This window comes from Cherax quadricarinatus, unplaced genomic scaffold (genome assembly GCF_038502225.1).
Source record: "Cherax quadricarinatus isolate ZL_2023a unplaced genomic scaffold, ASM3850222v1 Contig147, whole genome shotgun sequence".
NCBI lineage: Eukaryota > Metazoa > Arthropoda > Malacostraca > Decapoda > Parastacidae > Cherax > Cherax quadricarinatus.
The window spans coordinates 135,001-150,029 of record NW_027195173.1 but is presented as its reverse complement, the minus strand read 5'-3'; the positions used below and the strand labels follow the sequence as shown (position 1 = coordinate 150,029).

Here is a 15,029-nt window from a genome sequence, read left to right as displayed (position 1 = left end):
TCAAGGCTTTTCACCCACGCAAATACACATCTATTAATGTCCTCTTGTAACCCAATAGACAAAAAAAAGTAGTGGTAATACCAGCAGAGAATAACATACCCCAAAAATGTGAGCAATGGTGGTAGGATAACCCTTGCAAATACAGAATCAACCACAATATAAAAAAAAAGACAGCTGCGATAAAATCTTAAGCTTAGTAGATATACTTTAGTCTCCCCTCCAAAACCCCTTTCCACCCCTCCTACCCACCAAAACACACACCAAATAACCCCTTTCCACCACCCCAATAAACAAAAAACTCCAGAGAACACCACCAGGGCCCTCAAAAGGGGGTAGAACCCCCAAAAAGGGAAATATAAGACAAAAAACAAGAATGTTGTCCCCTCGGACGGGGTCCTGAGGGTGGGTGTCATGGCTCCCACTCCCTGTTATAAGACAACCAGTCTGCCTGCTGCTCTACTCCAGCTGTCACCTCCTCCACTCCACTACCACCTCTTACACACTCCCACTCCACTACAACCATCATATTGACCACCTCAATGGCCGCCCCGGGGCTTTTTGACCTGGAATTACAAGAGGAAGATGCAATAGAGTGTGACCAATCTGACGACGATGCTATAGAAATAGAGGAGGTATGACCCGCCACTTATATACCTTATTTAACACCATTTACAATATATCCCCCTCTTATTTTTGACCATTTATACACAAAATAACACCCAATTGACCTTATTTTCCCAAAATAATAAAGAAAATTAACCTTAGTCGTCAGTAAAACTCACATGAACATTATCCTTGAAAAGGTCATCCAAGCCTTTTATATACCTTATTTAACACCATTTACAATATATCCCCCTCTTATTTATAGCCATTTATACACAAAATAACACCTAATTAACCTTATTTCCCCAAAATAATAATGAAAAATAATGTCATTCAGTAAAAATGACATGAACATTATCCTTGAAAAGGTCATCCCAGCCTTGTATATATATATTTTTTTTTCAATAAAGTTGGTGTATTAGAGTTTTATTGATGACTGGAGGAGCTTTATTAATATGTCTTTATTGATATTAACCCGTTTATAATGTTATTACTATTTTATGGGAAGTTTTAATGCAGGAGCTTAGTGGAAGGTCACACTTGACCTTATTAGGCTGTCATGGGTAATAAGGTCATGCTAGCTTTATTAGGGTAACCTGGATAATAAGGTCACACTAGCTTTATTAGGTTAACCTGGATAATAAGGTCACACTAGCTTTATTAGGTTAACCTGGATAATAAGGTCACACTAGCTTTATTAGGTTAACCTGGATAATAAAGTCACACTAGCTTTATTAGGTTAACCTGGATAATAAGGTCACACTAGCTTTATTAGGTTAACCTGGATAATAAGGTCACACTAGCTTTATTAGGTTAACCTGGATAATAAGGTCACACTAGCTTTATTAGGTTAACCTGGATAATAAGGTCACACTAGCTTTATTAGGTTAACCTGGATAATAAGGTCACACTAGCTTTATTAGGTTAACCTGGATAATAAGGTCACACTAGCTTTATTAGGTTAACCTGGATAATAAGGTCACAGTTGCTTTATTAGGTTAACCTGGGTAATAAGGTCACAGTTGCTTTATTAGGTTAACCTGGGTAATAAGGTCACACTAGCTTTATTAGGTTAACCTGGATAATAAGGTCACACTAGCTTTATTAGGTTAACTGGATAATAAGGTCACACTAGCTTTATTAGGTTAACCTGGATAATAAGGTCACACTAGCTTTATTAGGTTAACCTGGATAATAAGGTCACAGTTGCTTTATTAGGTTAACCTGGATAATAAGGTCACACTAGCTTTATTAGGTTAACCTGGGTAATAAGGTCACAGTTGCTTTATTAGGTTAACCTGGATAATAAGGTCACACTAGCTTTATTAGGTTAACCTGGGTAATAAGGTCACATTTGCTTTATTAGGTTAACCTGGGTAATAAGGTCACACTTGCTTTATTAGGTTAACCTGGGTAATAAGGTCACAGTTGCTTTATTAGGTTAACCTGGATAATAAGGTCACACTAGCTTTATTAGGTTAACCTGGATAATAAGGTCACACTAGCTTAGGTTAACCTGGGTAATAAGGTCACACTTGCTTTATTAGGGTAACCTGGATAAAAAGGTCACACTAGCTTTATTAGGTTAACCTTGATAATAAGGTCACACTTGCTTTATTAGGGTAACCTGGGTAATAAGGTCACACTTGCTTTATTAGGTTAACCTGGATAATAAGGTCACACTTGCTTTATTAGGTTAATCTGGATAATAAGGTCACAGTTGCTTTATTAGGTTAACCTGGATAATAAGGTCACAGTTGCTTTATTAGGTTAACCTGGATAATAAGGTCACACTTACTTTATTAGGGTAACCTGGATAATAAGGTCACACTAGCTTTATTAGCTTATCCTGGGTTATAAGGTCACATTGACTTTAGTTGTCCAGGATAATAAGGTCACCTCGACTTTATTTTGTTATCCTATGTCCGAGTTATACGTGTGTTGTTTCCGTCACGGTATTGCAATTTTTTATTCTTGATTTTGGGGCAATTTGGGTTAATCTTGTCCCCCAGGATGCAACCCACAACAGTCGGCTAACACCCAGGTACCTGGAGGTTATTTCTGGGGATCAACGTCCCTGCAGTCCAGTCCATGACCAGGCCTCGCAGTGGATCAGAACCTGATCAACCAGGCTGTTACTGCTGCTGGCTACATGTCAACCAACATAGGAATCACAGCCCAGCTGGTCAGGCACCTCATACCCTTCTTAACCCTACTGAGGTACATTACAGGTGCTCCTCAACTTACGATGGTTCAGCCAATGATTGTTCGATTTACAATTGTTTGACTTACAATAGTTCGACTTTTGTTATTTTGACTTTACGATAGTGCAAAAGCAATTACGTACTTTTGAGATGAAACTCGAGATAATTACCCAACGCGAAGGTGAAAAGTCGCTAACTTGTATTCATTTATTGACTCTTCAATACTACCTGCATTTAATCACAGTAATTATTTGTTTATTAACTTATCACATATATTTGACTTACGATGGGTTCATTGGAAAGTAAAAACCCATTGTAAATTGGGGACCATTTGTACAGTACTTTACACAATATATAATTTACATATATCCCCTAAGAGTTGATTACAGTAAGTCCACAAGTTTTGAACACAATGAGAATCTTATATATTGTGTATACAACCTCTCATTGCTTAACGACGTATTTGTTTACCAATGCCTCCGACTTACGACAGGCCCTCTGACCAGTATTCATACCTAAATAATGTATATTAGAGCTGATTTCCTCTATTCTGTTTATTACAATGTACAGTACACTACTGTATAAACATTTAAGAATATAACAGAACAGAAATGTTATAAATGGTACAAAAGTGACATTAAAACAATATTAAAGATGGTTGACACAAACCCACTACCATTATAGTATGTTCCTCACTTAGTGACGAATTTGTTTACCAATGTGGTCTTAGGAACGGACCTCTGTTGTTAAGTAAGGAGAGGCTGTAATAATGTTATACACAATACAAAAGAATGTCAACGTGTTTGTAACTCGGTGTTTGATAGAGGCAGTAATTTTGGGAAGACCAGTCATGGTTCTATGTTCAGAATTAAATCTTGTTAAAATAATTATGGAAATGAATCCCCTCAAGAAAGGTACATTGGTGACATTGAAGGGATCTTCAACCAGGGTGCCAGGCCTACTCTCCCTTTCCTCGAATCAATTATAATTCCTTCCCAATCCCCTGATGCAGTATGGCCCCCATGGGTTCAGTATAGCCCTTATATATAATAATAATTTTATTTGTTTCAGAGCCAGTGTAGTATAGTGCTTCTATATAATAATAATAATGATTATAATAATAATAGTACTTGTATATAATAATAATTTTTGTGGTGTTTCAGAGCCAGTACGAGCAGGGGCCAGACATTAATGCCATTCTCCAGTAAGTATAATAATATGAAAAAGATACACTTGGGCAACATTTTGAAATCTGTATTATGAAAACATTTCGCCAGCGAGCTTCTTCAGTCTGGTACAGGGAAGAACGCTGGAAGATGGAGTTGTTGGAGGTAATCAGTCCCTCAGTCTTGGCAAAAGTACCGCATATGCATGGAGAAGACTGATGGACTGAATACATCGACTCCAGGCTGAGGGACTGACTAATTACCTCAAACTACTCCTCCTCATCTTCCACCATTTTTCTCTGTATTGGACTGAAGAAACCACTGGCTGGTGAGACGTTTCCTCAGTAAAGATTCCCAAATCATGCACAAGTATCACATTCTTCAACTTGTGGGTTTTCCAAACTGTTAACGTCACAAATGTGACTAAACACGAACTGCTGTCACGTACTCTTCAATATAAGCCAATGCAGTGGACCCCCACTTTACGATCACCTCCTAATGCGACCAATTATGTAAGTGTATTTATGTAAGTGCGTTTGTACGTGTATGTTTGGGGGTCTGAAATGGACTAATCTAATTCACCTATGGGAACAAATTTGTTCAGTACTGGCACCTGAACATACTTCTGGAATGAAATAATATCGTAAACCGGGGGTCCACTGTATTCACTTTAAGCCTGTATTTACTTCATAATTTTCGCAGTATGATTTTTTAACACATCAGCTGTTTCCCACCAAGGCAGGGTGACCCGAAAAAAAGGAGAACTTTCATCATCACTCACTCCATCACTGTCTTGCCAGAGGCATGCCTACACTACAATTAAAAAATGCCGTAAGCCGGAAATGCCGTGAGTTGGAAATGCCATGAGTCAGAAATGCCACCAGTCGGAAATGCCGTGGGCTGAAAGTACAGTGGGTCGGGAGTACCGTGGGTCAGGAGTGCCATAGGTCAGGAGTACCGTGGGTCGGGAGTACCGTGAGTGGAGTACCGTGAGTCTGGAGTACTGTGAGTCTGGAGTACCGTGAGTCTGGAGTACCATGAGTCAAGAATACCATGAGTCGGGAGTACCGTGAGTCGGGAGTACCGTGAGTCGGGAGTACCGTGAGTCGGGAGTACCGTGAGTCGGGAGTACCGTGAGTCGGGAGTACCGTGAGTCGGGAATACCATGAGTCGGAAACGAATATGTACTATACTATAAGTAAATAAATCACTACTGCCACTGAATAAATAACTAAATAATTACTGTAACTGAATACCAGCATTGGGAAGCATGTAAATGTGTTTAGGAGTCTTCAACTTACAAACACATTGTTGACATCCTGAATTGTGTATAATGATGATATTATACACAATAATGATATAATAATGATAGATACAATAATAATAATGTACTAGTACAAAAGATTCTCAACATGTTTGTAACTTCTGGACTTACTGTACAAGTTCGGGATTTGTCGCCTTCATGCTGGGTAATTATCCTAAGTTTTATCTCCAAAGTAAGTGCTTTTTCACCATCGTAAAGTTAAACCACCGTACAGTTGAGCCACCAGTCGAACCACCGTAGAGTCAAACCACCGTAAGTTACGGAGTGCCTGTAGTACTCACTTCTCGGTAACTTCTGTGTATGTCCAGTAAAAAATTTAATTTTTTTTTATCATAAATCATTGGTTGAGTGTAAAATATGGACTGTAGTGTAAAATATCGACTGACTATTCAACATGTCATTAACAATCAGTATGACAGAGGCTGTATTAAATGCAGATGTTGGTACATTACAGGTCCGAGGGCATAGAGACATTACAGCTGTCAGACAGCACCGTCAACCCCAGGTCAGAGAAGGTACGACCCTCAGACTTTCAGCTGCTGAAGGTCCTCGGCAAAGGCGGCTATGGGAAAGTCTTCCAGGTAAACAGACTTTTTCCGTAAATTCATGAATACAGTAAATCGACTTACAAATATCTTTATTGTGTATATCATTATTATATACACAATACATAAGGTCCCCAACATGTTTGTAAGTTGAAAATTTCCTGTAACTTGCAAATGGGAGAATGAAATGTGTGACTGTGTTTTGCTCCAGCTAGGACCATTAACTAGGACCAGTGACTAGTCAGTGGTCCTAGTCAGACCGAAACGCGGTCATAAGTTTTGTTCTTCTGCGTGCGGGTTATTTGTGTGTTGTTGCAGTCACGATATTGTGACTACATTCTTTTAGTTTACCTGGGGTTTACCTGGAGAGGGTTTCGGGGGTCAATGCCTCCGTGGCCTGGTCTGAGACCAGGCCTCATGGTGGATCAGGGTCTGATCAACCAGGCTGTTACTGCTGGCTGCACGCAAGCTGATGTACGAACCACAGCCTGGTTGGTCAGGTGCTGACTTTAGGTACCTGTCCAGTGAAGACATTTCTTATTAAAGGCTCAGTCAGCTCTCTTATAAAGATTTTCTATATACAGTAGGACCCCCATATCCATGGGGATGCATTCCAAGGACCTACCATGGATAAAACTGCGGATAGTGGTGAACCCTACGATAAGTGGAAAATCATCACTTTTTCATTGATAGGAAGCATTTCACGGCTTCTCTTACGGTTTGAAGAACTACCACCATCACTACTTTTGTGCTTTGAGGCCATTATTAAGCAAAATTAAGGCTTATTTTTAGGCCAGGGTAAACCACGGATAACTGAAACAGCGGGTACCGGACCCACGGATATGGGGGTCTTACTGTACCATTTTTTCCCATGTGATTGCAGTTGAATAGCAAGTAGAATGAAGGCCTTTCCATGTGATATTCAGTCTTGGATGTACAGGAGGGCCCCGCTTATACAGCAGGTTAGGTTCTGGGCTACTGTAGGGCCCTGCTTGTACAGCAGGTTAGGTTCTTGGCTACTGTAGGGCCCCACTTATACAGCAGGTTAGGTTCTGGGCTACTGTAGGGCCCTGCTTGTACAGCAGGTTAGGTTCTTGGCTACTGTAGGGCCCCACTTATACAGCAGGTTAGGTTCTGGGCTACTGTAGGGCCCTGCTTATACAGCAGGTTAGGTTCTGGGCTACTGTAGGGCCCTGCTTGTACAGCAGGTTAGGTTCTGGGCTACTGTAGGGCCTCGCTTAAACAGCAGGTTAGGTTCTGGGCTACTGTAGGGCCCCACTTATACAGCAGGTTCTGGGTTAATGTAGGGCCCTGCTTGTACAGCAGGTTAGGTTTTGGGCTACTGTAGGGCCCTGCTTATACAGAGGTTAGGTTCCAGGCTACTGTAGGGCCCAGTTTATACAGCATGTTAGGTTCCAGGCTACTGTAGGGCCCCACTTATACAGCAGGTTAGGTTCTGGGCTATTGTAGGGCCCTACTTATACAGCAGGTTAGGTTCCAGGCCATTGTAGGGCCCCACATATACAGCAGGTTAGGTTCCAGGCTACTGTAGGGCCCCACTTATACAGCAGGTTAGGTTCCAGGCTACTGTAGGGCCCCACTTATACAGCAGGTTAAGTTCCAGGGTACTGTAGAGCCCCGCTTATACAGCAGGTTAGGTTCCGGGCTACTGTAGGGCCCCGCTTATACAGCAGGTTAGGTTCCGGGCTATTGCAGGGCCCCACTTATACAGCAGGTTAGGTTCCGGGCTACTGTAGGGCCCCGCTTATACAGCAGGTTAGGTTCCGGGCTATTGCAGGGCCCCACTTATACAGCAGATTAGGTTCTGGGCTACTGTAGGACCCCACTTATACAGCAGATTAGGTTCCGGGCTACTGTAGGGCCCGACTTATACAGCAGGTTAGGTTCTGGGCTACTGTAGGACCCCACTTATACAGCAGGTTAGGTTCTGGGCTACTGTAGGACCCCACTTATACAGCAGGTTAGGTTCTGGGCTACTGTAGGGCCCTGCTTGTACAGCAGGTTAGGTTCTTGGCTACTGTAGGACCCCACTTATACAGCAGGTTAGGTTCTGGGCTACTGTAGGACCCCACTTATACAGCAGGTTAGGTTCTGGGCTACTGTAGGGCCCTGCTTGTACAGCAGGTTAGGTTCTTGGCTACTGTAGGACCCCACTTATACAGCAGGTTAGGTTCTGGGCTACTGTAGGACCCCACTTATACAGCAGGTTAGGTTCTGGGCTACTGTAGGGCCCTGCATGTACAGCAGGTTAGGTTCTTGGCTACTGTAGGACCCCACTTATACAGCAGGTTAGGTTCTGGGCTACTGTAGGGCCCTGCTTATACAGCAGGTTAGGTTCTGGGCTACTGTAGGGCCCCACTTATACAGCAGGTTAGGTTCTGGGCTACTGTAGGGCCTCGCTTAAACAGCAGGTTAGGTTCTGGGCTACTGTAGGGCCTCGCTTAAACAGCAGGTTAGGTTCTGGGCTACTGTAGGGCCTCGCTTAAACAGCAGGTTCGGTTCTGGGCTACTGTAGGGCCTCGCTTAAACAGCAGGTTAGGTTCTGGGCTACTGTAGGGCCTTGCTTAAACAGCAGGTTAGGTTCTGGACTACTGTAGGGCCTCGCTTAAACAGCAGGTTAGGTTCTGGACTACTGTAGGGCCTCGCTTAAACAGCAGGTTAGGTTCTGGACTACTGTAGGGCCTCGCTTAAACAGCAGGTTAGGTTCTGGACTACTGTAGGGCCTCGCTTAAACAGCAGGTTAGGTTCTGGACTACTGTAGGGCCTCGCTTAAACAGCAGGTTAGGTTCTGGACTACTGTAGGGCCCCACTTATACAGCAGGTTAGGTTCTGGGCTACTGTAGGGCCTCGCTTAAACAGCAGGTTAGGTTCTGGACTACTGTAGGGCCTCACTTAAACAGCAGGTTAGGTTCTGGACTACTGTAGGGCCTCGCTTAAACAGCAGGTTAGGTTCTGGACTACTGTAGGGCCTCGCTTAAACAGCAGGTTAGGTTCTGGACTACTGTAGGGCCCCACTTATACAGCAGGTTAGGTTCTGGGCTACTGTAGGGCCTCGCTTAAACAGCAGGTTAGGTTCTGGACTACTGTAGGGCCCCACTTATACAGCAGGTTAGGTTCTGGGCTACTGTAGGGCCTCGCTTAAACAGCAGGTTAGGTTCTGGACTACTGTAGGGCCTCGCTTAAACAGCAGGTTAGGTTCTGGACTACTGTAGGGCCTCGCTTAAACAGCAGGTTAGGTTCTGGGCTACTGTAGGGCCCCACTTATACAGCAGGTTAGGTTCTGGGCTACTGTAGGGCCCCACTTATACAGCAGGTTAGGTTCTGGACTTCTGCTGTAAAGTGAAAATCAGTGTAAAGCGAGACATTTTTTTTTCACTTTCAAACGCATATAAAAGCCTGAAAATATGTTAACACTATCATATATTAAGTGAAAAATAAAGCTAGGCCTAAAAATTGCATATACAGTACTCATATTACTTACCTTAAAATATTTTAGTCCTTAGCTTATAAAGAATGGTGAATACGTATATTTATTGTAAGAAGTCTGAATAAATGAAGAATGACTAGAATTGAAAACTGCTGTTTTAGCATGACACCATGGTAAAGCGCTGTCGAGTGAGGCGCTGTCGAGTGAAGCGCTGTCGAGTGAAGCGCTGTCGAGTGAAGCGCTGTCGAGTGAAGCGCTGTCGAGTGAAGCGCTGTCGAGTGAAGCGCTGTCGAGTGAAGCGCTGTCGAGCGAAGCGCTGTCGAGTGAAGCGCTGTCGAGTGAAGCGCTGTCGAGTGAAGCGCTGTCAAGTGAAGCGGGACCCACCTCCACTTTTTCAGTCGCATTTGCAGAAAAAAGTTGCAAGATGTAGATTCTCTTAAGAGAGAGGTCGGTATCTCTCATTAAGACATTTCTCATTGGGAAATTTATTCTCAGAGGAATTTATTCTCATCGGTGGTGTAATCTGTGCCTTGATGCTGCTGAGGGGCTCTTGATGCAAGGAACTGGAGCTAATCTCCCCTTCCGGATATTTTTATCTTCCGTTCATCGGGTATTATTATTATTATTATTATTATTATATTATTACTGCATTCTGTTCCCCAGGAATTATTATTTTTATTATTATTGCATTCCGTGTCTGAAATTATGACCCTTGTGGGTTTAGCACTTCTTCAAGAATACAGTAATGTAAATATACGATATATTAACCATCAGGTAAACATGCTGATGGGTTAATGCAATTATCTGATAGGCAGATAGATATATTATCAGCATCTGAAGTATCTCCTGATTGCTACCACTAAAATGATTTTTATTATGGTTATGATTATTATTATGATTATTATTATGTAGACTCGTAGGTGTACAAATACTTTATTATCATTATTATTATTATTTTAGTAGTAGGTGGCTCATAGCCTAATGGTAATACACTTGGCTCACAACTAGAGGACACGAGATCAATCCTGGGCAGGTCGAGACACTTTAACAAGTTACCTTACACGTGCCAGTGTTCGCCTAGCAGTAAGTAAGTTCGGGAGGTCCCTATTTATATGGTTCTTCGGTTCTTGACCTCATACCATCAGGAAAAATAGCCGGTGGGTGGTAAACAGAGTTTTTTTCAATTTCAAATGCATCTAAAATACCTGATAATGTGTTTTTACACTATCATATAGTGCTAGGCCTAAAAAACACAAAAGTATAACAAATACATACTACGTACAATAGTTTACCTGGAGAGAGTTCCAGGGGTCAACGCCCCCGCGGCCCGGTCTGTGACCAGGCCTCCTGGTGGATCAGAGCCTGATCAACCAGGCTGTTGTTGCTGGCTGCACGCAAACCAACGTACGAGCCACAGCCCGGCTGATCCGGAACTGACTTTAGGTGCTTGTCCAGTGCCAGCTTGAAGACTGCCAGGGGTCTGTTGGTAATCCCCCTTATGTGTGCTGGGAGGCAGTTGAACAGTCTCGGGCCCCTGACACTTATTGTATGGTCTCTTAACGTGCTAGTGACACCCCTGCTTTTCATTGGGGGGATGTTGCATCGTCTGCCAAGTCTTTTGCTTTCGTAGTGAGTGATTTTCGTGTGCAAGTTCGGTACTAGTCTCTCTAGGATTTTCCAGGTGTATATAATCATGTATCTCTCCCTCCTGCGTTCCAGGGAATACAGGTTTAGAAACCTCAAGCGCTCCCAGTAATTGAGGTGTTTTATCTCCGTTATGCGCGCCGTGAAAGTTCTCTGTACATTTTCTAGGTCGGCAATTTCACCTGCCTTGAAAGGTGCTGTTAGTGTGCAGCAATATTCCAGCCTAGATATCTTAAAATATAGCACAGTTTGTCCTTACCGAACGCAGTTGTGCGTAGATGGCAAAAAAAGAGGTAAAAGCACTGAACATAATGAACAATGGCTTGATTGGAAGTCAGAATGTAGAATTCTGGAAAGAGGGTGACGAATGCACAGAGCCTTCTTGTAAAATCTTTATTCTTTATTTTACCTGGGTGTTAGTTGTCGAATACACGGTGCCCTCCAGTACCTGGGTGTTAGTGGATGAATACGCAGGGCCTTGCTGTACCTGGGTGTTAGTCGATGAATATGCAGGGCCTTCCTGTACCTGGGTGTGAGTCATCTGGTGTGGGTGGCATCCTGGGGTGATGGGGTGGCAGCGTACCTTAGGGCTGAGCTTTGAAATGATCCGAGGCAGGATGACACCTCTTAGCCTTGGTACTGAAGGGCTCTTGATCCAAGGAATTGGAAGTACCCTCTCCTCTCCTGGATTTAACCTGATTACCTCCCATTCCCCAGGTGCTGTATGACCCCATTCACCATGACTGCTACTACTAATAATAATCATAATAATTTAGTTGAAATTGTGTATGTATTGTGTTTGTACTCACCTAAACGTGGTTGCAGGGATCAAGCCACAGCTCTTGGCCCCCACCTCTGCACTTGTTGCTACTAGGTCCACACACCTTGCTCCAGGAGCCTTGTTGTGCCTCTTCTTAAAGCTATGCATGGATTCTTCCTCATCATGTATATCATTCTGTATATCATGTATGTATACTTTTCAGGTGCGAAAGATGACTGGGGGTAAAGGCGGAGGGAAGATATTTGCCATGAAGGTCCTGAAGAAAGCAACAATCGTGCGTAACCAGAAGGACACAGCGCACACCAAGGCTGAGAGGAACATTCTCGAAGCCGTCAAGGTGAGTTGCTCTTTGGGGCATAGGGAAAAGAAAGTCAGTTTGTGCGGCTGGAATAATACACGAAGGACACGGACATGGGAGACAAACTTATGGTGATGTTTTGGCCTAATTTGGTCACACAGTCTCTGTGATGATGATTCTGTCCCACTTTGACCATTAACAAGTCACACAGTCTATGATGATGTTTCTGTCCACACAGTCTGTTTGACCAGTTAACTGTCCAAATCCGACCGAAATGTCTTAAGTTCGAGTCTCTTACAATAATAGTAGATCTGTTTTTTTTTCTACATTTGAAAGCATGTAAATTAAAACGTAGATCTACGTTCGGAGCGCTACGCGAGTGAACGTAGATCTACGTTCGGAGCGCTACGCGAGTGAACGTAGATCTACGTTTGGACAGTTTAGGCATTAATCTTAAGTTAGTCTTAAATTTGCCAGAAATGTTGTGCATATTAAGGGACTTTCTGCGTGCACACCCAAATGTCTTTCACATTTGTATAAACATTTGTATAAACATTTGTATAAACATTTGTATAAACATTGTATCTTGCTGAAATAAATATCTAATCTTATCTCCTTACAATTAATATAATTTTCCCTCTACCTCATCTCTCCCCTCACAATTTTCCCTCTACCTCATCTCTCCCCTCACAATTTTCCCTCTACCTCATCTCTCCCCTCACAATTTTCCCTCTACCTCATCTCTCCCCTCACAATTTTCCCTCTACCTCATCTCTCTCCTCACAATTTTCCCTCTACCTCATCTCTCCCCTCACAATTTTCCCTCTACCTCATCTCTCCCCTCACAATTTTCCCTCTACCTCATCTCTCCCCTCACAATTTTCCCTCTACCTCATCTCTCTCCTCACAATTTTCCCTCTACCTCATCTCTCTCCTCACAATTTTCCCTCTACCTCATCTCTCTCCTCACAATTTTCCCTCTACCTCATCTCTCCCCTCACAATTTTCCCTCTACCTCATCTCTCTCCTCACAATTTTCCCTCTACCTCATCTCTCTCCTCACAATTTTCCCTCTACCTCATCTCTTCCCTCACAATTTTCCCTCTGCCTGGTCACCGCTACAGCACCCGTTCATCGTGGACCTGGTGTACGCATTTCAAACCGGTGGGAAGTTGTACCTAATATTGGAGTACCTGTCTGGTGGAGAGCTCTTCATGCACCTGGAGAGAGAAGGAATCTTCATGGAGGACACTGCTTGGTGAGTATTTTGTATAGTGAATATCACCTTACGTATAGTAAATATCACCTTACGTATGGTGAATATCACCTTATGTATAGTGAATATCACCTTACGTATAGTGAATATCACCTTATGTATAGTGAATACCACCTTACGTATGGTGAATATCACCTTATGTATAGTGAATATCGCCTTATGTATAGTGAATATCACCTTATGTATAGTGAATACCACCTTACGTATGGTGAATATCACCTTATGTATAGTGAATATCGCCTTATGTATAGTGAATATCACCTTATGTATAGTGAATATCACCTTATGTATAGTGAATATCACCTTATGTATAGTGAATATCACCTTATGTATAGTGAATATCACCTTATGTATAGTGAATATCACCTTATGTATAGTGAATATCACCTTATGTATAGTGAATATCACCTTATGTATAGTGAATATCACCTTACGTATAGTGAATATCACCTTACGTATAGTGAATACCACCTTATGTATGGTGAATATCACCTTATGTATAGTGAATATCACCTTATGTATAGTGAATATCACCTTACGTATGGTGAATACCACCTTATGTATAGTGAATATCACCTTACGTATGGTGAATATCACCTTATGTATAGTGAATATCACCTTATGTATAGTGAATACCACCTTATGTATAGTGAATATCACCTTACGTATGGTGAATATCACCTTACGTATAGTGAATATCACCTTATGTATAGTGAATACCACCTTATGTATAGTGAATATCACCTTATGTATAGTGAATATCACCTTACGTATGGTGAATATCACCTTATGTATAGTGAATATCACCTTATGTATATATCACCATACGTATAGTGAATATCACCTTATGTATAGTGAATATCACCTTACGTATGGTGAATATCACCTTATGTATAGTGAATATCACCTTACGTATAGTGAATACCACCTTATGTATAGTGAATATCGCCTTATAATGAATATTGTCTTATGGTGATTATTGCCTTATAGTGAATATTGCCTTATGTGTTTACACTATCATTTTTAGGCCTAGTAATAGTGCTAGGCTTTAAAAAAAATTATGCAAAATTAGACATGTCTGATTCCCTAACTTGTATATAGACGTGTGTGTTTCATAGGCCTATAAGTTTCTCTGCTGAATCTTGAAATTCATTTTAAGCCTATAACTTTCCCTTGTTCTCCATGGGGAAGTGGAACAGAATTCTTCCTCCGTAAGCCATGCGTGTTGTAAGAGGCGACTAAAATGCCGGGAGCAAGGGGCTAGTAACCCCTTCTTCTGTATATATTACTAAATTTAAAAAGAGAAACTTTCGTTTTTCTTTTTGGGCCACCCCGCCTTGGTGGGATACGGCCGGTTTGTTGAAAAAAACAAAAAAAAAACAATCCCTTGTGTCTTAGAAACCATTTTGAGGCCTACTATCTTCCTGAATTTTAGAAATCCATTTTCATGCTTACTAACTTTCTTCCTAAATTTTAGAAACCCATTTTGCTGTCTCTACCTCTCACTCGCTCTCTACAGTTTCTACATAGCGGAGATAATCCTGGCACTGGAGCACCTCCATTCTGAAGGCATCATCTACAGGGACCTGAAGCCGGAGAATATTCTTCTTGACTCTTACGGTCATGTTAAACTCACCGATTTTGGGCTTTGTAAAGAAAAAATACAAGTGAGGTTTACTGTTGGTCTGTAGTTATCATGATGACTTGTAGTAGTAGTAATGATTAGTAGTAGTGATAGTA

General features: G+C 42.0%; 1 protein-coding gene across 1 annotated transcript in view; it reads left to right on the top strand.

Moving 5' to 3' along the window:
- The first annotated feature begins 389 nt into the window (after window positions 1-389).
- The window catches only part of LOC128700960 (ribosomal protein S6 kinase beta-1), a 40,651-nt gene continuing 26,011 nt past the window's right edge, over window positions 390-15,029 (top strand). Inside the window, exons 1-6 of the mRNA XM_053794463.2 lie at window positions 390-632; window positions 3,971-4,011; window positions 5,752-5,878; window positions 11,918-12,052; window positions 13,138-13,271; window positions 14,809-14,956. Coding sequence (XP_053650438.1) covers window positions 540-632; window positions 3,971-4,011; window positions 5,752-5,878; window positions 11,918-12,052; window positions 13,138-13,271; window positions 14,809-14,956 — 678 coding nt within the window. The 5' untranslated portion in view covers window positions 390-539. The remainder of the gene's footprint in view (window positions 633-3,970; window positions 4,012-5,751; window positions 5,879-11,917; window positions 12,053-13,137; window positions 13,272-14,808; window positions 14,957-15,029) is intronic.